At 49.5% G+C, this 26,488-nt stretch overlaps 1 protein-coding gene across 5 annotated transcripts in view; it reads right to left on the minus strand.

Annotated features, from left to right (window-relative positions):
- Nucleotides 1–26,488, minus strand: part of agap1 (ArfGAP with GTPase domain, ankyrin repeat and PH domain 1) — a 297,905-nt gene that overhangs the window by 65,035 nt on the left and 206,382 nt on the right. For 4 of the 5 annotated variants that reach the window (XM_065023309.1, XM_065023307.1, XM_065023299.1 and 1 more), the window contains exon 13: nt 17,122–17,283. In XM_065023309.1, the coding sequence (XP_064879381.1) occupies nt 17,122–17,283 (162 nt within the window). The remainder of the gene's footprint in view (nt 1–17,121; nt 17,284–26,488) is intronic. The other variant, XM_065023302.1, reaches the window with a different exon arrangement.

Consider the following 26,488-nt stretch of genomic DNA (forward strand, 5'->3'; position numbering starts at 1 on the left):
GTCTCCTACACTGCCCTGATATACCACAGCCTGTCTCCTACACTGCCCTGATATACCACAGCCTGTCTCCTACACTGCCCTGATCTACCACAGCCTGTCTCTTACACTGCCCTGATATACCACAGCCTGTCTCCTACACTGCCCTGATATACCACAGCCTGTCTCCTACACTGCCCTGATATACCACAGCCTGTCTGGCTCCTATACTGCCCTGATATACCACAGCCTGTCTGGCTCCTATACTGCCCTGATATACCACAGCCAGTCTGTCTCACATACTGCCCTGATATACCACAGCCTGTCTCCTACACTGCCCTGATATACCACAGCCTGTCTCCTACACTGCCCTGATATAACACAGCCTGTCTGGCTCTTATACTGCCCTGATATACCACAGCCTGTCTCTCTCCTAAACTGCCCTGATATACCACAGCCTGTATGGCTCCTATACTGCCCTGATATACCACAGCCTGTCTGTCTCCTACACTGCCCTGATAAAGAACAGCCTGTCTGTCTCCTACACTGCCCTGATATACCACAGTCTGTCTCCTACACTGCCCTGATATACCACAGCCTATCTGTCTCTCTCCTATACTGCTCTGATATACCACAGCCTGTCTGGCTCCTATACTGCCCTGATATACCACAGCCTGTCTCCTACACTGCCCTGATATACCACAGCCTGTCTGTCTCCTATACTGCCCTGATATACCACAGCCTGTCTGTCTCCTATACTGCCCTGATATACCACATCCTGTCTGGCTCCTATACTGCCCTGATATACCACAGCCCGTCTGTCTCCTATACTGCCCTGATATACCACAGCCTGTCTGTCTCCTATACTGCCCTGATATACCACAGCCTGTCTCCTACACTGCCCTGATATACCACATCCTGTCTGGCTACTATACTGCCCTGATATACCACATCCTGTCTCTCTCCTATACTGCCCTGATATACCACAGCCTGTCTGTCTCCTATACTGCCCTGATATACCACAGCCTGTCTGTCTCCTACACTGCCCTGATATACCACAGCCTGTCTGTCTCCTACACTGCCCTGATATACCACATCCTGTCTGGCTCCTATACTGCCCTGATATACCACAGCCTGTCTGTCTCCTACACTGCCCTGATATACCACAGCCTGTCTGTCTCCTACACTGCCCTGATATACCACAGCCTGTCTCTCTCCTACACTGCCCTGATATACCACAGCCTGTCTCCTATACTGCCCTGATATACCACAGCCTGTCTGGCTCCTATACTGCCCTGATATACCAGAGCCTGTCTGTCTCCTACACTGCCCCTATATACCACAGCCTGTCCCTCTCCTATACTGCCCTGATATACCACAGCCTGTCCCTCTCCTATACTGCCCTGATATACCACAGCCTGTCCCTCTCCTATACTGCCCTGATATACCACAGCCTGTCCCTCTCCTATACTGCCCTGATATACCACATCCTGTCTGGCTACTATACTGCCATGATATACCAAAACCTGTCCCTCTCCTATACTGCCCTGATATACGACAGCTTGTCTGGCTACTATACTGCCCTGATATACCACAGCCTGTCTGTCTCCTATACTGCCCTGACATACCAAAACCTGTCTCTCTCCTATACTGCCCTGATATACCACATCCTGTCTGGCTACTATACTGCCATGATATACCAAAACCTGTCTCTCTCCTATACTGCCCTGATATACCACAGCCTGTCTGTCTCCTACACTGCCCTGATATACCACAGCCTGTCTGTCTCCTATACTGCCCTGACATACCAAAACCTGTCTCTCTCCTATACTGCCCTGATATACCACAGCATGTCTGTCTCCTATACTGCCCTGATATACCACATCCTGTCTCTCTCCTATACTGCCTTGATATACCACATCCTGTCTGGCTCCTATACTGCCCTGATATACCACAGCCTGTCTGACTCCTATACTGCCCTGATATACCACAGCATGTCTCCTCCACTGCCCTGATATACCACAGCCTGTCTCCTACACTGCCCTGATATACCACAGCCTGTCTGACTCCTATACTGCCCTGATATACCACATCCGTCTGGCTCCTACACTGCCCTGATATACCACAGCATGTCTGTCTGTCTCCTATACTGCCCTGATATACCACAGCCTGTCTCTCTCCTACACTGCCCTGATATACCACATCCGTCTGGCTCCTACACTGCCCTGATATACCACATCCGTCTGGCTCCTACACTGCCCTGATATACCACATCCGTCTGGCTCCTACACTGCCCTGATATACCACAGCCTGTCTGGCTCCTACACTGCCCTGACATACCACCGCCTGTCTGTCTCCTACACTGCCCTGATATACCACAGCCTGTCCCTCTCCTATACTGCCCTGATATACCACATCCTGTCTGGCTACTATACTGCCCTGATATACCAAAACCTGTCTCTCTCCTATACTGCCCTGATATACCACAGCATGTCTGTCTCCTACACTGCCCTGATATACCACAGCCTGTCTCCTACACTGCCCTGATATACCACAGCCTGTCTCCTACACTGCCCTGATATACCACATCCTGTCTGGCTCCTATACTGCCCTGATATACCACATCCGTCTGTCTCCTACACTGCCCTGATATACCACATACGTCTGGCTCCTACACTGCCCTGATATACCACAGCCTGTCTCCTCCACTGCCCTGATATACCACAGCCTGTCTGGCTCCTATACTGCCCTGATATACCACATCCGTCTGGCTCCTATACTGCCCTGATATACCACCGCCTGTCTGTCTCCTACACTGCCCTGATATACCACAGCCTGTCTGGCTCCTATACTGCCCTGATATACCACAGCCTGTCTGGCTCCTATACTGCCCTGATATACCACAGCCTGTCTGTCTCCTACACTGCCTACACACACACACACACACACACACACACACACACACACACATCATCCTTTATTTGATATACTCTTTCAGGCACACACGCAGGGACACACACTCGCACTCTCCATCGCCCCGCCACTCGTAGTAATCACACCACTACTCTGAGCTACAGGGGAGAGCGAGAGAGAGAGCAAAGAGCGAGAGAGAGGGTGGTGCTGTCGTCGGGGCAATTTGTGAACTCTGACATGGCCAATCTTTAACAGCACAACAATACACACCCAAATATAATACAGACCCACAGACTGTTCACCAATTCCAGGCAGTACAGAGGAAAGGCAGCACTAAACATGTGGATGGACCAGGGCTTGGGCCCAGGCCCTGCTAGAGTAACCCAACAGAGGAAAGGCAGCACTAAACATGTGGATGGACCAGGGCTTGGGCCCAGGCCCTGCTAGAGTAACCCAACAGAGGAAAGGCAGCACTAAACATGTGGATGGACCAGGGCTTGGGCCCAGGCCCTGCTAGAGTAACCCAACAGAGGAAAGGCAGCACTAAACATGTGGATGGACCAGGGCTTGGGCCCAGGCCCTGCTAGAGTAACCCAAGGAAAGGCAGAGGAAAGGGCAGCACCCTAAACATGTAGATGGACCAGGGCTTAGGCCCAGGCCCTGCTAGAGTAACCCAACAGAGGAAAGGCAGCACTAAACATGTGGATGGACCAGGGCTTGGGCCCAGGCCCTGCTAGAGTAACCCAACAGAGGAAAGGCAGCACTAAACATGTAGATGGACCAGGGCTTAGGCCCAGGCCCTGCTAGAGTAACCCAACAGAGGAAAGGCAGCACTAAACATGTAGATGGACCAGGGCTTGGGCCCAGGCCCTGCTAGAGTAACCCAACAGAGGAAAGGCAGCACTAAACATGTGGATGGACCAGGGCTTAGGCCCAGGCCCTGCTAGAGTAACCCAACAGAGGAAAGGCAGCACTAAACATGTGGATGGACCAGGGCTTGGGCCCAGGCCCTGCTAGAGTAACCCAACAGAGGAAAGGCAGCACTAAACATGTAGATGGACCAGGGCTTGGGCCCAGGCCCTGCTAGAGTAACCCAACAGAGGAAAGGCAGCACTAAACATGTGGATGGACCAGGGCTTAGGCCCAGGCCCTGCTAGAGTAACCCAACAGAGGAAAGGCAGCACTAAACATGTGGATGGACCAGGGCTTGGGCCCAGGCCCTGCTAGAGTAACCCAACAGAGGAAAGGCAGCACTAAACATGATGGATGGAGGCCCTGCTAGAGTAACCCAACAGAGGAAAGGCAGCACTAAACATGGGCTTGGGCCCAGGCCCTGCTAGAGTAACCCAACAGAGGAAAGGCAGCACTAAACATGTGGATGGACCAGGGCTTGGGCCCAGGCCCTGCTAGAGTAACCCAACAGAGGAAAGGCAGCACTAAACATGTGGATGGACCAGGGCTTGGGCCCAGGCCCTGCTAGAGTAACCCAACAGAGGAAAGGCAGCACTAAACATGTGGATGGACCAGGGCTTGGGCCCAGGCCCTGCTAGAGTAACCCAACAGAGGAAAGGCAGCACTAAACATGTGGATGGACCAGGGCTTGGGCCCAGGCCCTGCTAGAGTAACCCAACAGAGGAAAGGCAGCACTAAACATGTGGATGGACCAGGGCTTGGGCCCAGGCCCTGCTAGAGTAACCCAACAGAGGAAAGGCAGCACTAAACATGTGGATGGACCAGGGCTTGGGCCCAGGCCCTGCTAGAGTAACCCAACAGAGGAAAGGCAGCACTAAACATGTGGATGGACCAGGGCTTAGGCCCAGGCCCTGCTAGAGTAACCCAACAGAGGAAAGGCAGCACTAAACATGTGGATGGACCAGGGCTTGGGCCCAGGCCCTGCTAGAGTAACCCAACAGAGGAAAGGCAGCACTAAACATGTGGATGGACCAGGGCTTGGGCCCAGGCCCTGCTAGACCAACAGAGGAAAGGCAGCACTAAACATGTGGATGGACCAGGCAGGCCCCCTGCTAGAGTAACCCAACAGAGGAAAGGCAGCACTAAACATGTGGATGGACCAGGGCTTAGGCCCAGGCCCTGCTAGAGTAACCCAACAGAGGAAAGGCAGCACTAAACATGTGGATGGACCAGGGCTTGGGCCCAGGCCCTGCTAGAGTAACCCAACAGAGGAAAGGCAGCACTAAACATGTAGATGGACCAGGGCTTGGGCCCAGGCCCTGCTAGAGTAACCCAACAGAGGAAAGGCAGCACTAAACATGTGGATGGACCAGGGCTTAGGCCCAGGCCCTGCTAGAGTAACCCAACAGAGGAAAGGCAGCACTAAACATGTGGATGGACCAGGGCTTGGGCCCAGGCCCTGCTAGAGTAACCCAACAGAGGAAAGGCAGCACTAAACATGTGATGGACCAGGGCTTGGGCCCAGGCCCTGCCAGAGTAACCCAACAGAGGAAAGGCAGCACTAAACATGTGGATGGACCAGGGCTTGGGCCCAGGCCCTGCTAGAGTAACCCAACAGAGGAAAGGCAGCACTAAACATGTGGATGGACCAGGGCTTGGGCCCAGGCCCTGCTAGAGTAACCCAACAGAGGAAAGGCAGCACTAAACATGTGGATGGACCAAACATGGGCTTGGGCCCAGGCCCTGCTAGAGTAACCCAACAGAGGAAAGGCAGCACTAAACATGTGGATGGACCAGGGCTTGGGCCCAGGCCCTGCTAGAGTAACCCAACAGAGGAAAGGCAGCACTAAACATGTGGATGGACCAGGGCTTAGGCCCAGGCCCTGCTAGAGTAACCCAACAGAGGAAAGGCAGCACTAAACATGTGGATGGACCAGGGCTTGGGCCCAGGCCCTGCTAGAGTAACCCAACAGAGGAAAGGCAGCACTAAACATGTGGATGGACCAGGGCTTGCCCAGGCCCTTAGAGCCCAACAGAGGAAAGGCAGCACTGTGGATGGACCAGGGCTTAGTAACCCAACAGAGGAAAGGCAGCACTAAACATGTGGATGGACCAGGGCTTAGGCCCAGGCCCTGCTAGAGTAACCCAACAGAGGAAAGGCAGCACTAAACATGTGGATTGACCAGGGCTTAGGCCCAGACCCTGCTAGAGTAACCCAAGAGAGAGAGGGTGTATGTGGGGTTGGGTGGGTCTGGGGACTGCAAGGAAGGGGGAGGACGCGTCTGGAAAAAGGGAGAGGGGGAAGGAGGGGGAGTGAGGCTCAGGAAACAGAAATGAAAAGCCTTAAATGTCAATGCACACACTATTGCTTGGTGAAACAGGTCATTACTCCCTATAGTATTACCACCATTTTACAGCATTAATAACCTGGAAAATAGTGCAGCAATTGCTCACGTCTCAAGAAATAAATATTTATTTCTTATTGAACAAGTACATAATATAAAGGATTGGGGGGGGCAATGGAATATAGGGAACTCTTCCTGCTGTTGATTATGATGCCGGATGCTGTCCATCACATACAGTAAAAACCATGAGCCACGAGTTAAGTTGGGGACTGCTGAAGCACAGGGGAGAAAAGTCACAAGGCACCCCCCACACACACACCACACACACACACTGACGTCCATGACACCAGAGAGAGTGCATGCTCCAGGATGCTCTGTGTGTCTAAGGTGTCTTACTTGGCAGTGAGAGGGGGGACGGGGGGGCAGAGGAAAGTACACATGGACATCAGGTGCAAACATGTCCACTGAGAAAGGTCAAAGGGCAAAGATGGAGACAGGTGGACATGGTGGAGTGGAAGGCTGCCATCTTGGGTGTGTGAATTCTCTCCATCATGGTGGGTTAACCAGTTAGTTAGTTAGTTACCTTCCCAGTTGCTGTTACTCTCTCCATCATGGTGGGTTAACCAGTCAGTTAGTTAGTTACCTTCCCAGTTGCTGTTACTCTCTCCATCATGGTGGGTTAACCAGTTAGTTAGTTAGTTACCTTCCCAGTTGCTGTTACTCTCTCCATCATGGTGGGTTAACCAGTCAGTTAGTTAGTTACCTTCCCAGTTGCTGTTACTCTCTCCATCATGGTGGGTTAACCAGTCAGTTAGTTAGTTACCTTCCCAGTTGCTGTTACTCTCTCCATCATGGTGGGTTAACCAGTCAGTTAGTTAGTTACCTTCCCAGTTGCTGTTACTCTCTCCATCATGGTGGGTTAACCAGTCAGTTAGTTAGTTACCTTCCCAGTTGCTGTTACTCTCTCCATCATGGTGGGTTAACCAGTCAGTTAGTTAGTTACCTTCCCAGTTGCTGTTACTCTCTCCATCATGGTGGGTTAACCAGTCAGTTAGTTAGTTACCTTCCCAGTTGCTGTTACTCTCTCCATCATGGTGGGTTAACTAGTCAGTTAGTTACCTTCCCAGTTGCTGTTACTGTATATGTTACGCAGACTACCGACGCGGTTAAGTTTCCACGCTTGACGTTTGGCTGCGTCCCGACGGGCGGCAGGAGGAGAGATGGAGAGAAGAGGACAGGGGAGAAGATTGAAGACAACACAAATATAAAGACTAAAAAAGGAGAAAGGTGTAATCAACCAGCAGCACTAGAGGGGGAGGAGTCATGTGTAATCAACCAGCAGCACTAGAGGGGGAGGAGTCAGGTGTAATCAACCAGCAGCACTAGAGGGGAGGAGTCAGGTGTAATCAACCAGCAGCACTAGAGGGGGAGGAGTCAGGTGTAATCAACCAGCAGCACTAGAGGGGGAGGAGTCATGTGTAATCAACCAGCAGCACTAGAGGGGGGAGGAGTCAGGTGTAATCAACCAGCAGCACTAGAGGGGGAGGAGTCATGTGTAATCAACCAGCAGCACTAGAGGGGAGGAGTCATGTGTAATCAACCAGCAGCACTAGAGGGGGAGGAGTCAGGTGTAATCAATCAGCAGCACTGGAGGGGGAGGAGTCAGGTGTAATCAACCAGCAGCACTAGAGGGGGAGGAGTCAGGTGTAATCAACCAGCAGCACTAGAGGGGGAGGAGTCAGGTGTAATCAACCAGCAGCACGAGAGGGGGAGGAGTCAGGTGTAATCAACCAGCAGCACTAGAGGGGAGGAGTCAGGCGTAATCAACCAGCAGCACTAGAGGGGAGGAGTCAGGTGTAATCAACCAGCAGCACGAGAGGGGAGGAGTCAGGTGTAATCAACCAGCAGCACTAGAGGGGGAGGAGTCAGGCGTAATCAACCAGCAGCACTAGAGGGGAGGAGTCAGGTGTAATCAACCAGCAGCACTAGAGGGGAGGAGTCAGGTGTAATCAACCAGCAGCAATAGAGGGGGAGGAGTCAGGTGTAATCAACCAGCAGCACTAGAGGGGAGGAGTCAGGTGTAATCAACCAGCAGCACGAGAGGGGGAGGAGTCAGGTGTAATCAACCAGCAGCACTAGAGGGGGAGGAGTCAGGCGTAATCAACCAGCAGCACTAGAGGGGGGAGTCAGGTGTAATCAACCAGCAGCACTAGAGGGGAGGAGTCAGGTGTAATCAACCAGCAGCAATAGAGGGGAGGAGTCAGGTGTAATCAACCAGCAGCACTAGAGGGGGAGGAGTCAGGTGTAATCAACCAGCAGCACTAGAGGGGAGGAGTCAGGTGTAACCAACCAGCAGCACTAGAGGGGGGAGGAGTCAGGTGTAATCAACCAGCAGCACTAGAGGGGGGAGGAGTCAGGTGTAATCAACCAGCAGCACTAGAGGGGGAGGAGTCAGGTGTAATCAACCAGCAGCACTAGAGGGGGAGGAGTCAGGTGTAATCAACCAGCAGCACTAGAGGGGGAGTAGTCAGGTATAAATAACCAGCAACACTAGAGGGGGAGGAGTCATGGGCTGGGCATGGACTTGTGTGGGAGGGGCTACGGTGAGATGCAGTGACAAATCACAAGTCAGCAGTAGAAGCAACACAGGAACAGTTGAAGCTGAACAGTACTGCCTTAACATCATTCACAGAGAGTTCTAATTTACCATGACAACCTGGCAGTGGCATGTGCACAGAATGGAAACTCAAAAAATATATAGAACAAGTCAAATAGAACTGGATTAAAAACTAGATGTTAAACAAATCCAAGCTAAGAAAAGGTTATCAGAGGGGGGCAGAGGGGTAAAATGTTTCCCTCTCCCACTGAAGGTGTTCAGGTCCTAGACTATGTGACTTCTGCTTTCACCTTCTATAATGAGGTACATACTACACTCTAAATACACACTTATTCCCCCTCGCATCTCGCCCCTGAACCCTCACAGCCCCCGCCGACGCTACTGTTATTTCCCAACATCCCCCGAGGCCTAGAAGAACATTTGCTACACAACGATATCAGAAGAGAAAGTACATTTATTCACCGGTCCCCCGCTACAGCATAGGACAAGGGAACATTCTGGTAATGGGTGTGTGAGGTTTAAATGTTAGACTGCTTGTACGAGCCTCGGTCTTATTGTCCTTCAAGGCGCTATTCTCCCACACACAGGAATCTGGAGCAATCACAAAGAAATACCCCAATATATGTTCAAGTCATTTACATCTGTGTGTGTGTGTGTGTGTGTGTGTGCGTCTAAAATATTTGGGTCCTTTGTACATCCAACGAATGATGGTCTTCTGCATGGGAAAGACCACCTGGGACCTTTAACAAGTTGACCTTTAGTGTCACACCTGCTGTACCTCTATGGCTACAAAGTGACCTTAATTATCTTCCATTTTAGGGAAATGGCCAAAGCGATTCGGCAGGCCCACCTCCCCTCTAAGGGCTAAATGATAGATGCATCAAGATGCTTCAGTCACAACACAAACCACACCCACTTCTGCTCTCTCTAACAACCTGTGTGGAATGAATCCCCCAATCACCCAGTCCGCTATCTAACCACCTGATCCTTTGATCCCATACCAGATCATAGAGAGCGTTCTGTCCTGACTAACATCTCCTCTCCAGGAATGCCTCTTTCTCCCTCCAGGAGGGAGGGATCTGCAGCTGGTCTGCCGCTCTGTGTGGGGCCTCATCTCCACCTCCCATCTCAAAGGGGCCAAAGGGGCCTTTCATGTCCCCAGTCTCGAATCTGAGGGACAACTTTGGTATCTCCAGCAGGCTCGCGGTCAGATCCCCTTTCAAAGGTCCCGGCAGCGAGGAGTCGGACCCCGTGCTGTAGTGTATGTAACCAGGGGGTGCTAGGCAACTAACGAGGTGCTCTTACAGAGACAGTTAATTGTGGGCTGTGATCGACGGAGCACACAGAGGAGGAGTGATACACCTGATGCAGGTGGCTGTGAAAGAGAGGAAAGGGGGAGGAGAGGGATGCAGGGGTAGAGATTCGGGGGTCTCCACGTGTCAATCATGTGGGGGGAGGGGGGGTCTGGCTCAGTGGCAGGAAGAAAGGAAGAGGATGAGTGGCGTCTTTGTTTTAGGGAGAGAGGGAGAAGAGGGGGAGGAAGAGAGGGAGCAAGTAGCTTTTCATTAGAACTAAAAGGATCCCTGTTTTAGTCATGTAGTAATCCTGCTGTTTCCTCACAAACTTAAAGGGATACTTCAGGATGTTGGCAATGAAGCCCTTTATCTACCTCCCCAGAGTCCGATGAAATCGTGGATACCATTTGTTAGGTGCCTGTGTGCAGTTTGAAGGACGTTGCTAACTAGCGTTAGCGCAATTACTGGACGTCTATGGTAACTGTTAGCATGCTAGTAGATACCATAGACTTCCAGGCATTGCGCTAACTGAACTATCCCATTCAGTATCACATCCTGAAGTATTCCTTTCAGTTCACACACAGACGTGTGCGCACACACACACACAGAGTGCACACACACGCATGCACACACACGCACACACACACACACACACACACACACACACACACACACACACACACACACACACACACAGAAAGCATGGTGAGTATAATGTAATATCAGACAATTAACATTTTTTATGTATATTTACTAACATCTGAAGGAGAAAGAAAACTGAGACCAGATAGATGAAAGAGAGAGAGAGGAGAGAGAGACACGGAAAGAGGAGAGCGAGAGGGAGAGGAAAGAGAGACATGGAGAGAAGGAGACAAGAGAGGAAAGAGACCAGGAGAGATAAAAGAGAGAGAGAGGAGAGAGAGACATGGAGAGAAGGAGACAAGAGAGGAAAGAGACCAGGAGAGATGAAAGAGAGAGAGAGGAGAGAGAGACATAGAGAGAAGGAGACAAGAGAGGAAGGAGACAAGGAGAGGCAAGAGAGATGAGAGAGAGACATGGAAAGAGGAGAGCGAGAGGGAGAGGAAAGAGAGACATGGAGAGATGAAAGAGAGAAGAGAGATGAGAGAGACATGCAGGAGAGAGAAATGACACGGAGGAGAGAGACACCAAGGAGACATGGAGAGAGAGACATGGAGAGAGAGACATGGAGAGAGGAGAGAGAGACATGGAGAGAGAGAGAGATGAGAGGGAGGAGAGAGACATGAGAGGGAGGAGAGAGACATGAGAGGGAGGAGAGAGACATGGAGAGAGAGAGAGAGACATGGAGAGAGAGAGAGATGAGAGGGAGGAGAGAGACATGAGAGGGAGGAGAGAGACATGGAGAGAGAGAGAGAGAGACATGGAGAGAGAGAGAGAGACATGGAGAGAGAGAGAGAGATGAGAGGGAGGAGAGAGAAATGAGAGGGAGGAGAGAGACATGAGAGGGAGGAGAGAGACATGGAGAGAGACATGGAGAGAGAGAGATGAGAGGGAGGAGAGAGACATGAGAGGGAGGAGAGAGACATGAGAGGGAGGAGAGAGACATGGAGACATGGAGGAAAGAGAGAGACAGGGAGAGATAGTCAGAGTGACGTATAACCTCACGGTGGCCCTACCTGGGCTATAGGAGAAGGAGCGGCGAGGGTGGGGACGGACCAGAGTGGAGCAGAGGGCGGCCCGCCCCGGCCCCTCGCCTCATGAATAACGGGTGTGTGTGACAGGCTGATACTTCATCTGGGTCGTGGTGTGACAGGCGTAGAGAGGCCCCACGCTGTCGCGTGGTGCTTAATGGCTAAATTGGGAGACTGTTACTAATCGCTTATTGAATAATGAAAGTGCCACAGCTGATAAAAGATTTCAATACGGTGGATTATTTATAATATTTCACTTAAGTGCCCCGCTGACGAATGGGGCGAAGGGGCTGCACAGAGGCCGGCTGGCTGGGGGAGCGTCTCACAACGCTCGTCCTTCAGAGGCCGGCTGGCTGGGGAGCGTCTCACAACGCTCGGCCTTCAGAGGCCGGCTGGCTGGGGGAGCGTCTCACAACGCTCGGCCTTCAGAGGCCGGCTGGCTGGGGAGCGTCTCACAACGCTCGTCCTTCAGAGGCCGGCTGGCTGGGGAGCGTCTCACAACGCTCGGCCTTCAGAGGCCGGCTGGCTGGGGAGCGTCTCACAACGCTCGGCTGCACAGAGGCCGGCTGGCTGGGGAGCGTCTCACAACGCTCGGCCTTCAGAGGCCGGCTGGCTGGGGAGTGTCTCACAACGCTCGGCCTTCAGAGGCCGGCTGGCTGGGGAGCGTCTCACAACGCTCGGCTGCACAGAGGATGGCTGGCTGGGGAGCGTCTCACAGAGGCCGGCTGGCTGGCCTTCAGAGGCCGGCTGGCTGGGGAGCTCACAACGCTCACAACGCTGGTTGGCTGCACAGAGGCCGGCTGGCTGGGGAGCGTCTCACAACGCTCGGCCTTCAGAGGCCGGCTGGCTGGGGAGCGTCTCACAACGCTCGGCCTTCAGAGGCCGGCTGGCTGGGGAGCGTCTCACAACGCTCGGCTGCAGAGGCCGGCTGGCTGGGAGCGTCTCACAACTGCACAACGGGCCTTCAGAGGCCGGCTGGCTGGGGAGCGTCTCACAACGCTCATCCTTCAGAGGCCGGCTGGCTGGGGAGCGTCTCACAACGCTCGGCTGCACAGAGGCCGGCTGGCTGGGGAGCGTCTCACAACGCTCGGCTGCACAGAGGCCGGCTGGCTGGGGAGCGTCTCACAACGCTCGGCCTTCAGAGGCCGGCTGGCTGGGGAGCGTCTCACAACGCTCGTCCTTCAGAGGCCGGCTGGCTGGGGAGCGTCTCACAACGCTCGGCCTTCAGAGGCCGGCTGGCTGGGGAGCGTCTCACTGGGCACAGAGGCCGGCTGGCTGGGAGCGTCTCACAACGCTCGGCCTTCAGAGGCCGGCTGGCTGGGGGCGTCTCACAACGCTCGGCCTTCAGAGGCCGGCTGGCTGGGGAGCGTCTCACAACGGCTGGCTGGGAGCCTTCTCGGCTGGCCGGCTGGCTGGGGGAGCGTCTCACAACGCTGGCTGGGAGGCGGCCTTCAGAGGCCGGCTGGCTGGGGAGCGTCTCACAACGCTCGTCCTTCAGAGGCCTGGCTGGGGAGCGTCTCACTCGGCCTTCAGGGCCGGCTGGGGAGCGTCTCACAGCTCGGCCTTCACAGAGGCCGGCTGGCTGGGGAGCGTCTCACAACGGCCTTCGGCTGCACAGAGGCCGGCTGGCTGGGAGCGTCTCACAACGCTCGGCCTTCAGAGGCCGGCTGGCTGGGGAGCGTCTCACAACGCTCGGCCTTCAGAGGCCGGCTGGCTGGGGAGCGTCTCACTCGGCTGCACAGAGGCCGGCTGGCTGGGGAGCGTCTCACAACAGAGGCCGGCTGGCTGGGGAGCGTCTCACAACGGCTGGCTGGGGAGCCTTCAGAGGCCGGCTGGCTGGGGAGCGTCTCACAACGCTCGGCCTTCAGAGGCCGGCTGGCTGGGGAGCGTCTCACAACGCTCTCACAACGCTGGCTGGCGTCTTCAGAGGCCGGCTGGCTGGGGAGCGTCTCACTCGGCCTTCAGAGGCGGCTGGCTGGGGAGCGTCTCACAGAGGCCGGCTGGCTGGGGAGCGTCTCACAACGCTCGGCCTTCACAGAGGCCGGCTGGCTGGGGAGCGTCTCACAACGCTCATCCTTCAGAGGCCGGCTGGCTGGGGAGCGTCTCACAACGCTCGTCCTTCAGAGGCCGGCTGGCTGGGGAGCGTCTCACAACGCTCGGCCTTCAGAGGCCGGCTGGCTGGGAGCGTCTCACAGAGGCGGCTGGCTGTCCTTCAGAGGCCGGCTGGCTGGGGAGCGTCTCACAGACGCTGGCTGGGGAGCGTCTCACAACGCTCGGCCTTCAGAGGCCGGCTGGCTGGGGAGCGTCTCACAACGCTCGGTCTTCAGAGGCCGGCTGGCTGGGGGAGCGTCTCACAACGCTCGGCCTTCGGGAAAAGCGTGCTGGGTTGGGGGTGTGAAGGAAGCACACTCCACCTAAAACATTTTTTTGAATAAAGTGTGTAACACAAGGAATTAATCCACAATGAGTAACGATTACATGGTTATATACACGGGGTACCAGTACTGAGTCAATGATAACTTGGTTATATACACGGGGTACCAGTATCAGGCCAATGATAACTTGGTTATATACACGGGGTACCAGTACTGAGTCAATGATAACTTGGTTATATACACGGGGTACCAGTACTGAGTCAATGATAACTTGGTTATATACACGGGGTACCAGTACTGAGTCAATGATAACTTGGTTATATACACGGGGTACCAGTATCAGGCCAATGATAACTTGGTTATATACACGGGGTACCAGTACTGAGTCAATGATAACTTGGTTATATACACGGGGTACCAGTACTGAGTCAATGATAACTTGGTTATATACACGGGGTACCAGTACCGAGCCAATGATAACTTGGTTATATACACGGGGGTACCAGTACCGAGCCAATGATAACTTGGTTATATACACGGGGGTACCAGTACCGAGCCAATGATAACTTGGTTATATACACGGGGTACCAGTAGGGAGTCAATGATAACTTGGTTATATACACAGGGTACCAGTAGGGAGTCAATGTGCAGGAGTATGAGGTAATTGAGGTAGATATGTACATATAGGTAGAGATAAGTGACTAGACAACAGGATGATAATAAACTGTAACAGCAGCGTATGCGATGAGTCAAAAGAGTTTGTGTAAAAATGGTCAATGCAGATAGTCAAATAGTTAACCAATAGCTACCCAGACTAAATATTTAGCAGTCTTATGACTTGGGGGTAGAAGCTGTTCAGGGTCCTGTTGGATCCAGACTTGGTGCATCGGTACCGCTTGCCGGATGCCAAGCAGTTGTTGCCATATCAAGAGGTGATGCAGCCAGTCAAGATGCTCTCAGTGGTGCAGCTTGTAGAACCTTTTGAGGATCTGAGGGCCTATGCAGAATCTTTTCAGCCTCCTGAGGGGGAAGAGGTGTTGTTGTGCTCTCTTCATGGACCATGATAATTCCTTAGTGATGTGGACACAAGGAACTTCAAGCTCGTCAGGAAATCCAGGATCAAGTTGCAGAGGGAGGTGTTTGGGTCCTTAGCATAGTGATGAGCTTGGAGTGGACTATGGTGTTGAACGCTGAGCTGAAGTCAATGAACAGCATTCTCACGTAGTTGTTCCTTTTGTCCAGGTGGGAAAGGACAGTATTTACTCTTGGTAAATAGTATGGTCTACAGCTTATCATGGGTTATTTTAACTCAGGCGAGCAAAACCTCGAGACTTCCTTAATATTAGAGATGGCGCACCAGCTGTTGATAAGAGACACCACCTCCCCTGAGCTTCCTCGATGCCACTGCTCTGTCCGCTGCTGTATAGAAAAACAACCTTGATTTATATTTACCATGTCCTTGTTCAGCCACGACTCAGAGAAACATAGGATATTACAGTTCTTCAGATCACGTTGACAGGATAGTCTCGAACAGCGCTCATCCAGTTTATTCTCCAGTGATTGCATGTTCGCCAATAGCCCGTGGGTAGAGGTGGTTTATCCACTCTCCGATATAGTCTTGTCATGTATCCTGCACGCCGGCCTCTATAGCGCCGTCTCCGTCTCCTCCTTTGGGCCTGGATGATCAATATAAGTATCACCTTTGTCCAAATCAAGGTTAGCGATAGCTGTTCTGATGTCCAGCTCTTTTACAGTCATAGGAAACGATGGTGGAAATATTATATACAAAAAAATACATTTTATGGTCAGCAGCCAATGAAATGGCTGCTACTACTGCCAGTCCCATTCTAACTATGAAGGAGATTGGACAAATATTACATCAGTTTCAAGAGCGAAGATATGAACCAGTCGCTGGACACCTTTGGTAGTTTCATAAAGCACGCTGGGTGCTACAATGATTTCAAACGGTGTCAGATCACTCACCTCAGATAAACACAAATGAGCAACACACATAGTAATTTCAATTAATACATTTCCTCCATTCAAAATAGCCTGTTTGCGAGCTAGGTGAAATACATGATGTCCCATTCCCAGTAATGTCTATCTGCTCCAGTATTCCTCCCAGTCCCAGCCAGCCAGGCAAGCAGGCAGGAGAGGAGATGGAGTGACCCCAGACAGAGACAGAAGACAGGCACTTGTCTTGTCAGCCACATGATTCCCTCTGATGGAAGTGCTACACATTACATCACACATCTGCTACCAACTCTGCATCTGTTCCACTCCCATTCACAATGGTGGGTGACGTTATGTGTATGTGTGTGTGTGTGTGTGTGTGTGTGTGCGCATGAGTGAGGATGCATCAGTGTGTTTGATACCCCAAGACAGTGTATTTGAGCCTATAAAACTGTGTATCCACAAGTAAACGTGTGTTTAAGAGCAACCAAGTCAGTGCCATTCATTGTGACAGAGTAGTATGTCATGTTTACTATTAGCAGTGCTGAAAACACACATCTGACTGACAGACAGAGACAGAAAGAGAGGAGGAATGGAGGGATGAGAGAAAAGAATGGAGAACCCCCTTCCACAAGCAGTGTGATGTCAGGGGGCTCGTGGGAAGACATGGCTGCGTTTCCCATTCCTGTTCCTACGGCAGCATACGGTGCCTTATCATATTCAAATACCTTATTTCATTCATTTAATCTACCATTTATGTATCTGGTTTAAGATCATTGGAATAAAATCTCTTTAAAAAGAGTTACCTGGTCCAAGACAGCTAAAGGGTCAGATATTAAGTCATCGTTGACAATCATTAGTTATCTAAAATCAACAGGTTCATCATAGTTTTGTACTCCCTAGGTTTGTTGCTCCATTCTTTTCCAGACGCATTCATTCAATAGCAGAGCAGCTTAGCACCTAGGACCCAGCTAGTGTATAGACTAGGTCTTTGTTAGCTAGGGGGAGCGTTTTAGTGGGCGGACCAGGGCTGGAAAACGGAGAGGGGAGGGGAGATGGCGTTACCTTCCCCAGTACCAGAGAGGCCGTCGGCTTTGAAGTTGCTGGTGCTCTTCTTCCGGCGGTGCTTCTTGCGGTTGGCGTGCGGCGAGGGGGGCGGGTCCATCTTAGGGCTGGTGGTGTTGGAGATGGAGGGGCTGGAGCACACAGACTCTCCCAGACCCGTGTCTACAGGGAAAGAGACAGACCGTTAGATAATACTGCTCCTCAACAACAAGGAGACGAAAGCAATGAAGGACCAGAAATACTTTTGAAAATATGTTGAGTACGCAAGAGTAAACAGCAGCTAGGGCTGTGAAGGTAATGTAATAACCCTGTAACTGACGGTCATGGATGAAGACTGTCGTGAAAATAAAATAACCCTCAAAAGCATTTAAAACATGCCTACATTCATTTTAGGATAAAAATATATATATTTAACTTTATTTTCATGTAGATAAACTTTACTAATGATTATAAGCAGTTGTTTTGCTAACTTGGTCTATTAAACTTTCTACATCTCTTCCTCTTTCCAACTGTCCTTTGATGCTGGAGCAGCTCATCTGCTAGATGCGGGGGTGTTCAGCTCTATAAACTATGGCACTTTGATGCTGGAGCAGCTCATCTGCTAGATGCGGGGGTGTTCAGCTCTATAAACTATAGCACTTTGATGCTGGAGCAGCTCATCTGCTAGATGCGGGGGTTTTCAGCTCTATAGACTATGGCACTGATGCTGGAGCAGCTCATCTGCTAGATGCGGGGGTGTTCAGCTCTATAGACTATGGCACTTTGATGTGTTGACTTTCTTTTATTCAATGCACATTTCCATTGCTTGCTAGTAAATAAATATAGGTATTTTACATTTTGGGGGAAGTGTCTGACTATTCATTCATTATTCAACAGTAGTGGACAATGTTGTTCTGGCTCTGAGGCCTATAACACGCTAATGTTGTCAAACGGACAACTGGCCAATCCTCTCCAACCTGGCATGGTACAGTATCATTTGATACAGAATCTTTTCTTAATTTCTAGACTAATGAACGCTGATCAGGGCCGGTCCTGGTCCATAACCCGCCCTAGGCGAGACCAAAACAAAATGAACGCCCTCCTATCCCTGCTAAGTAGAATACTAGCCTGGGCTACACAGAGACGGACCGCAATGGTCTTTTATGAACGCACGTGGTAGCCTACTGTTGGTAAAATAGGCAATTTACCATTTATCCCTGTCATTTAGTTACATTCATTTCTGTTAATGGATGTATTAATTATAGTAATTTACCGTTCTCATTCTCGGAGTGGAAACGTTGTTAGCAGAGCCCACAACCTGCTACACTTGTGAGAAACAAGTTGTGGTTTATTTCATCCCATCATTTACACGCTCCATGTGAGCAATGAGCATGTGTCTGGTTTCTCTGTCCTGTTAATGTAGACAGACTGCACACCCCTGAACATGCATAGAAACACCTGGCCTGCTTCTCGCACGTTCAATGAAGGAAAGGGCCCATTCGGGGATGTCGGATTTCTGTCTTAACTCACCAACACTAATAAAGCTGAGCTTCTTGGCCTCCCGAGTGGCACAGCTGTCTAAGGCACTGCATCGCAGTGATAGAGGCGTCACTACAGAGCCGGGTTCGAGCCCAGACTGAGACCAATGAGGCAGCACACAATTTCATACTATAATCACAGATGTCCCTTCATACTTTCCTTGTCAATTCATTATCTTCTAGTCTACTTCTAGAAAGCCTAAGGTAGGCCAAGGTTGTTTAAATATGTTTTAAGGAAAGGAGAAATATTTTCTTGGTCTGACATACGCTGGTGCCTTTGACTGACTGGTGTGAGTTCACTGATTCTCTCTACAGACAGTAGCCTGTCTGGTCTCCATCTCTTTAATAGGAATCAAAACGCTCCTGTCATGATTTCACCTTGTAAAAGGCTTATTTTCAGTAGCTCAGATTACATTACATCCCTCGTTACGCCATCCTCTCTTTGAAGAACATATTCCACTGCCATCCAATGACCGCAGCAGCAGGGTTTGTGAAGTTATGCAAATACTTCGGGAAAAGTGGGAGAAAACTCATCGGACTTCTTTTGAATGGTTTTGTGCGACAAAATTGGAACTGTATAAAACAAGGTATATATGCAGAAAAGCCGCTGACAAGGTAGGCATCTTTGTTTAGACTCCTTTAATATCGTGCAAATACGGAAATGAGATTATCTACAACCTGGCATTTCTGAATTTTATTCATATTTATAATGATCAAATCAACAACCATTATAGCGCTATAAAATACTCCCTTCAATACAAAAGCAATTAAAGTACTTCTTCCATGTTCCTTCGTTACCTCTGTGCTATCGACACATCAGGTCTTTTGTACCACATGAACGTGTTTCCTGAAGAAAAAGCAGAGAAATTCCACGAAGCCCAGGTCAGAAAATGAAACCGGATTCCTAAAATGTACTAAAAGAATGCTTACAGTGAAAGACCTTACAGTGAAATGCTAACTTACAGGCTCCAACCAATAGTGCCAAAAAAAGGTGTGTATGTGTGTGTGTGTGTGTGTGTGTGTGTGTGTGTGTGTGTGGGTAAGTAAAGAAATAAAACAACAGTAAAAAGACATTTGAAAATAAGTATCAAGGTTATATACAGACACCGGTTAGTCAGGCTTATTGAGGTAGTATGTACATGTAGCTATATACAGACACCTGTTAGTCAGGCTTATTGAGGTAGTATGTACATGACACCTAGCAGGCTTATATACAGACACCAGACACCTGTTAGTCAGGCTTATTGAGGTAGGATGTACATGTAGCTATATACAGACACCTGTTAGTCAGGCTTATTGAGGTAGTATGTACATGTAGCTATATACAGACACCTGTTAGTCAGGCTTATTGAGGTAGTATGTACATGTAGCTATATACAGACACCTGTTAGTCAGGCTTATTGAGGTAGGATGTACATGTAGCTATATACAGACACCTGTTAGTCAGGCTTATTGAGGTAGTATGTACATGTAGCTATATACAGACACCTGTTAGTCAGGCTTATTGAGGTAGGATGACATGTAGCTATATACAGACACCGTTATGTACATGTAGCTATATACAGACACCTGTTAGTTATTGTCAGGCTTATTGAGGCTTAGAGGTATGTACATGTAGCAGGCTATATACAGACACCTGTTAGTCAGGCTTATTGAGGTAGGATGTACATGTAGCTATATACAGACACCTGTTAGTCAGGCTTATTGAGGTAGTATGTACATGTAGCTATATACAGACACCTGTTAGTCAGGCTTATTGAGGTAGTATGTACATGTATATACAGACACCTAGTCAGGCTTATTGAGGTAGTATGTACATGTAGCTATATACAGACACCTGTTAGTCAGGCTTATTGAGGTAATGTACATGTAGCTATATACAGACACCTGTTAGTCAGGCTTATTGAGGTAGTATGTACATGTAGCTATATACAGACACCTGTTAGTCAGGCTTATTGAGGTAGTATGTACATGTAGCTATATACAGACACCTGTTAGTCAGGCTTATTGAGGTAGGATGTACATGTAGCTATATACAGACACCTGTTAGTCAGGCTTATTGAGGTAGTATGTACATGTAGCTATATACAGACACCTGTTAGTCAGGCTTATTGAGTAGTAGGAGGTAGCTTATTGTTAGTCAGGCTTATTGAGGTAGTATGTACATGTAGCTATATACAGACACCTGTTAGTCAGGCTTATTGAGGTAGTATGTACATGTAGCTATATACAGACACCTGTTAGTCAGGCTTATTGAGGTAGTATGTACATGTAGCTATATACAGACACCTGTTAGTCAGGCTTATTGAGGTAGGATGTACATGTAGCTATATACAGACACCTGTTAGTCAGGCTTATTGAGGTAGGATGTACATGTAGCTATATACAGACACCTGTTAGTCAGGCTTATTGAGGTAGTATGTACATGTAGCTATATACAGACACCTGTTAGTCAGGCTTATTGAGGTAGTATGTACATGTAGCTATATACAGACACCTGTTAGTCAGGCTTATTGAGGTAGGATGTACATGTAGCATATACAGACACCTGTTAGTCAGGCTTATTGAGGTAGTATGTACATGTAGCTATATACAGACACCTGTTAGTCAGGCTTATTGAGGTAGTATGTACATGTAGCTATATACAGACACCTGTTAGTCAGGCTTATTGAGGTAGTATGTACATGTAGCTATATACAGACACCTGTTAGTCAGGCTTATTGAGGTAGTATGTACATGTAGCTATATACAGACACCTGTTTATTGAGGTAGTATGTACATGTAGCTTATTGTTAGTCAGGCTTATTGAGGTAGTATGTACATGTAGCTATATACAGACACCTGTTAGTCAGGTAGTATGTACATGTAGCTATATACAGACACCTGTTAGTCAGGCTTATTGAGGTAGTATGTACATGTAGCTTGACACCTGTTAGTCAGGGCTGTTGAGGTAGTATGTACATGTAGCTATATACAGACACCTGTTAGTCAGGCTTATTGAGGTAGTATGTACATGTAGCTATATACAGACTATATACAGACACCTGTTAGTCAGGCTTATTGAGGTAGTATGTACATGTAGCTATATACAGACACCTGTTAGTCAGGCTTATTGAGGTAGTATGTACATGTAGCATATACAGACACCTAGTCAGGCTTATTGATACAGACACAGACACCTGTTAGTCAGGCTTATTGAGGTAGGCATGTAGCTATATACAGACACCTGTTAGTCAGGCTTATTGAGGTAGTAGGCTTCAGTAGGTAGTATGTACATGTAGCTATATACAGACACCTGTTAGTCAGGCTTATTGAGGTAGTATGTACATGTAGCTATATACAGACACCTGTTAGTCAGGCTTATTGAGGTAGTGTACATGTAGCTATATACAGACACCTGTTAGTCAGGCTTATTGAGGTAGTATGTACATGTAGCTATATACAGACACCTGTTAGTCAGGCTTATTGAGGTAGTATGTACATGTAGCTATATACAGACACCTGTTAGTCAGGCTTATTGAGGTAGTATGTACATGTAGCTATATACAGACACCTGTTAGTCAGGCTTGAGGTAGTATGTACATGTAGCTATATACAGACACCTGTTAGTCAGGCTTATTGAGGTAGTATGTACATGTAGCTATATACAGACACCTGTTAGTCAGGCTTATTGTCAGGCTTATACAGACACCTGTTAGTCAGGCTTATTGAGGTAGTATGTACATGTAGCTATATACAGACACCTGTTAGTCAGGCTTATTGAGGTAGTATGTACATGTAGCTATATACAGACACCTGTTAGTCAGGCTTATTGAGGTAGTATAGTAGCATATACAGACACCGGTTAGCTTATTGATAGGATGTACATGTAGCTACAGACACCGGTTAGTCAGGCTTATTGAGGTAGTATGTACATGTAGCTATATACAGACACCGGTTAGTCAGGCTTATTGAGGTAGTATGTACATGTAGGTATATACACTTATTGAGGTAGTATGTACATGTAGCTTTACAGACACTGTTAGTCAGGCTTATTGAGGTAGTATGTACATGTAGGTATATACAGACACCGGTTAGTCAGGCTTATTGAGGTAGTATGTACATGTAGCTATATACAGACACCGGTTAGTCAGGCTTATTGAGGTAGTATGTACATGTAGATATATACAGACACCGGTTAGTCAGGCTTATTGAGGTAGTATGTACATGTAGATATATACAGACACCGGTTAGTCAGGCTTATTGAGGTAGTATGTACATGTAGATATATACAGACACCGGTTAGTCAGGTTGATTGAGGTAGTATGTACATGTAGATATATACAGACACCATGGTTATACAGACACCTGTTAGTCAGTCAGGCTATATACAGATTAGTCAGGTTATTGTATATACATGTAGATATATACAGACACCGGTTAGTCAGGCTTATTGAGGTAGTATATACATGTAGATATATACAGACACCGGTTAGTCAGGTAGATTGAGGTAGTATATACATGTAGATATATACAGACACCGGTTAGTCAGGTAGATTGAGGTAGTATATACATGTAGATATATACAGACACCGGTTAGTCAGGTAGATTGAGGTAGTATATACATGTAGATATATACAGACACCGGTTAGTCAGGTAGATTGAGGTAGGATATACATGAATGTATAGTTAAAGTGACTATGCATATAAGATAAACAGAGAGTAGCAGCAGCGTAAAAGAGGGGGGGAACACAGTGTAAATAGTCCGGGTAACCATTTGGTTACCTGTTCAGGAGTCTTAAGGCTTGGGGGTAAAAACTGTTTAGAAGCCTCTTGGACCTAGACTTGGTGCTCCAGTACTGCTTGCCATGCGGTAGTAGAGAGAACCGTCTATAACTGGGGTGGCTGGGGTCTTTGACCATTTTTAGCAGTAATACAGGGTCTGAGTGTGGATGTGTCCAGCTAGGGAAGCAGTAATACAGGAGCTGAGTGTGGATGTGTCCAGCTAGGGAAGCAGTAATACAGGAGCTGAGTGTGGATGTGTCCAGCTAGGGAAGCAGTAATACAGGAGCTGAGTGTGGATGTGTCCAGCTAGGGAAGCAGTAATACAGGAGCTGAGTGTGGATGTGTCCAGCTAGGGAAGCAGTAATACAGGAGCTGAGTATGGATGTGTCCAGCTAGGGAAGCAGTAATACAGGGTCTGAGTGTGGACGTGTCCAGCTAGGGAAGCAGTAATACAGGAGCTGAGTGTGGATGTGTCCAGCTAGGGAAGCAGTAATACAGGAGCTGAGTATGGATGTGTCCAGCTAGGGAAGCAGTAATACAGGAGCTGAGTATGGATGTGTCCAGCTAGGGAAGCAGTAATACAGGAGCTGAGTATGGATGTGTCCAGCTAGGGAAGCAGTAATACAGGAGCTGAGTGTGGATGTGTCCAGCTAGGGAAGCAGTAATACAGGGTCTGAGTGTGGATGTGTCCAGCTAGGGAAGCAGTAATACAGGAGCTGAGTGTGGATGTGTCCAGCTAGGGAAGCAGTAATACAGGAGCTGAGTATGGATGTGTCCAGCTAGGGAAGCAGTAATACAGGAGCTGAGTGTGGATGTGTCCAGCTAGGGAAGCAGTAATACAGGAGCTGAGTGTGGATGTGTCCAGCTAGGGAAGCAGTAATACAGGGTCTGAGTGTGGACGTGTCCAGCTAGGGAAGCAGTAATACAGGAGCTGAGTGTGGACGTGTCCAGCTAGGGAAGCAGTAATACAGGAGCTGAGTGTGGATGTGTCCAGCTAGGGAAGCAGTAATACAGGAGCTGAGTGTGGACGTGTCCAGCTAGGGAAGCAGTAATACAGGAGCTGAGTGTGGACGTGTCCAGCTAGGGAAGCAGTAATACAGGAGCTGAGTGTGGACGTGTCCAGCTAGGGAAGCAGTATTACAGGAGCTGAGTGTGGACGTGTCCAGCTAGGGAAGCAGTAATACAAGAGCTGAGTGTAGATGTGTCCAGCTAGGGAAGCAGTAATACAGGAGCTGAGTGTGGATGTGTCCAGCTAGGGAAGCAGTAATACAGGAGCTGAGTGTGGATGTGTCCAGCTAGGGAAGCAGTAATACAGGAGCTGAGTGTAGACGTGTCCAGCTAGGGAAGCAGTAATACAGGAGCTGAGTGTGGACGTGTCCAGCTAGGGAAGCAGTAATACAGGAGCTGAGTGTGGACGTGTCCAGCTAGGGAAGCAGTAATACAGGAGCTGAGTGTGGACGTGTCCAGCTAGGGAAGCAGTATTACAGGAGCTGAGTGTGGACGTGTCCAGCTAGGGAAGCAGTAATACAGGAGCTGAGTGTGGATGTGTCCAGCTAGGGAAGCAGTAATACAGGAGCTGAGTGTGGATGTGTCCAGCTAGGGAAGCAGTAATACAGGAGCTGAGTGTGGATGTGTCCAGCTAGGGAAGCAGTAATACAGGAGCTGAGTGTAGACGTGTCCAGCTAGGGAAGCAGTAATACAGGAGCTGAGTGTGGACGTGTCCAGCTAGGGAAGCAGTAATACAGGAGCTGAGTGTGGACGTGTCCAGCTAGGGAAGCAGTATTACAGGAGCTGAGTGTGGACGTGTCCAGCTAGGGAAGCAGTAATACAGGAGCTGAGTGTGGATGTGTCCAGCTAGGGAAGCAGTAATACAGGAGCTGAGTGTGGATGTGTCCAGCTAGGGAAGCAGTAATACAGGAGCTGAGTGTAGACGTGTCCAGCTAGGGAAGCAGTAATACAGGAGCTGAGTGTGGACGTGTCCAGCTAGGGAAGCAGTAATACAGGGTCTGAGTGTGGACGTGTCCAGCTAGGGAAGCAGTAATACAGGGTCTGAGTGTGGATGTGTCCAGCTAGGGAAGGAGTAATACAGGGTCTGAGTGTGGACGTGTCCAGCTAGGGAAGCAGTAATACAGGAGCTGAGTGTGGATGTGTCCAGCTAGGGAAGCAGTAATACAGGAGCTGAGTGTGGATGTGTCCAGCTAGGGAAGCAGTAATACAGGAGCTGAGTGTGGATGTGTCCAGCTAGGGAAGCAGTAATACAGGAGCTGAGTGTGGATGTGTCCAGCTAGGGAAGCAGTAATACAGGAGCTGAGTGTGGATGTGTCCAGCTAGGGAAGCAGTAATACAGGAGCTGAGTGTGGATGTGTCCAGCTAGGGAAGCAGTAATACAGGAGCTGAGTGTGGATGTGTCCAGCTAGGGAAGCAGTAATACAGGAGCTGAGTGTGGATGTGTCCAGCTAGGGAAGCAGTAATACAGGGTCTGAGTGTGGATGTGTCCAGCTCTATGGAGCCATTCATAGCAGCCAGTGGATGAAGCTGCCATTCATTTGGCTGTTCTCCTCCGCCTCCCCTGGCTGGCCCAGGATATCAGGCTAGGAGGCCACGAGACGCTTCACTTTTCATGCGCTGAGCTGACAGCTGTGACTTGCGGCGGAATAAAATAACATTCAGTTCCCATCAATATCAGCGTGGGCGGCGGGACTGATGTGGACAGTGGGGTTGGGGGGGCTGCTGGCACGGAGCGAGCTCCTATCACACTGATGTAGCGCCTGCTGCCCAGAACAGAACAGACAGCCTCAAGGACAGACATAACTTATTGGACTATCGTTTAGTCTCAGCTCAAGTGGAAAACGTGACAACTTATCTCTGCTGACAAGATGCCATCCTGGAGCGCACAATTAACCGCCCGGGATTAACAGCCCTCACATCTGCAGCCCCTCCTCCCTCTCCTCACCCGCATCTCCCCTCGACCCAGCATCCCCCTCCTCTCTCTACATCACTACCTTCACATATCACACTATCCCCTCCGTCCCTCACAGCCTCCCCCTCCTCTCTCTACATCACCAGCTTCACATATCACACTATGC

This window comes from Oncorhynchus nerka, linkage group LG2 (assembly GCF_034236695.1).
Source record: "Oncorhynchus nerka isolate Pitt River linkage group LG2, Oner_Uvic_2.0, whole genome shotgun sequence".
NCBI classification, from domain to species: domain Eukaryota; kingdom Metazoa; phylum Chordata; class Actinopteri; order Salmoniformes; family Salmonidae; genus Oncorhynchus; species Oncorhynchus nerka.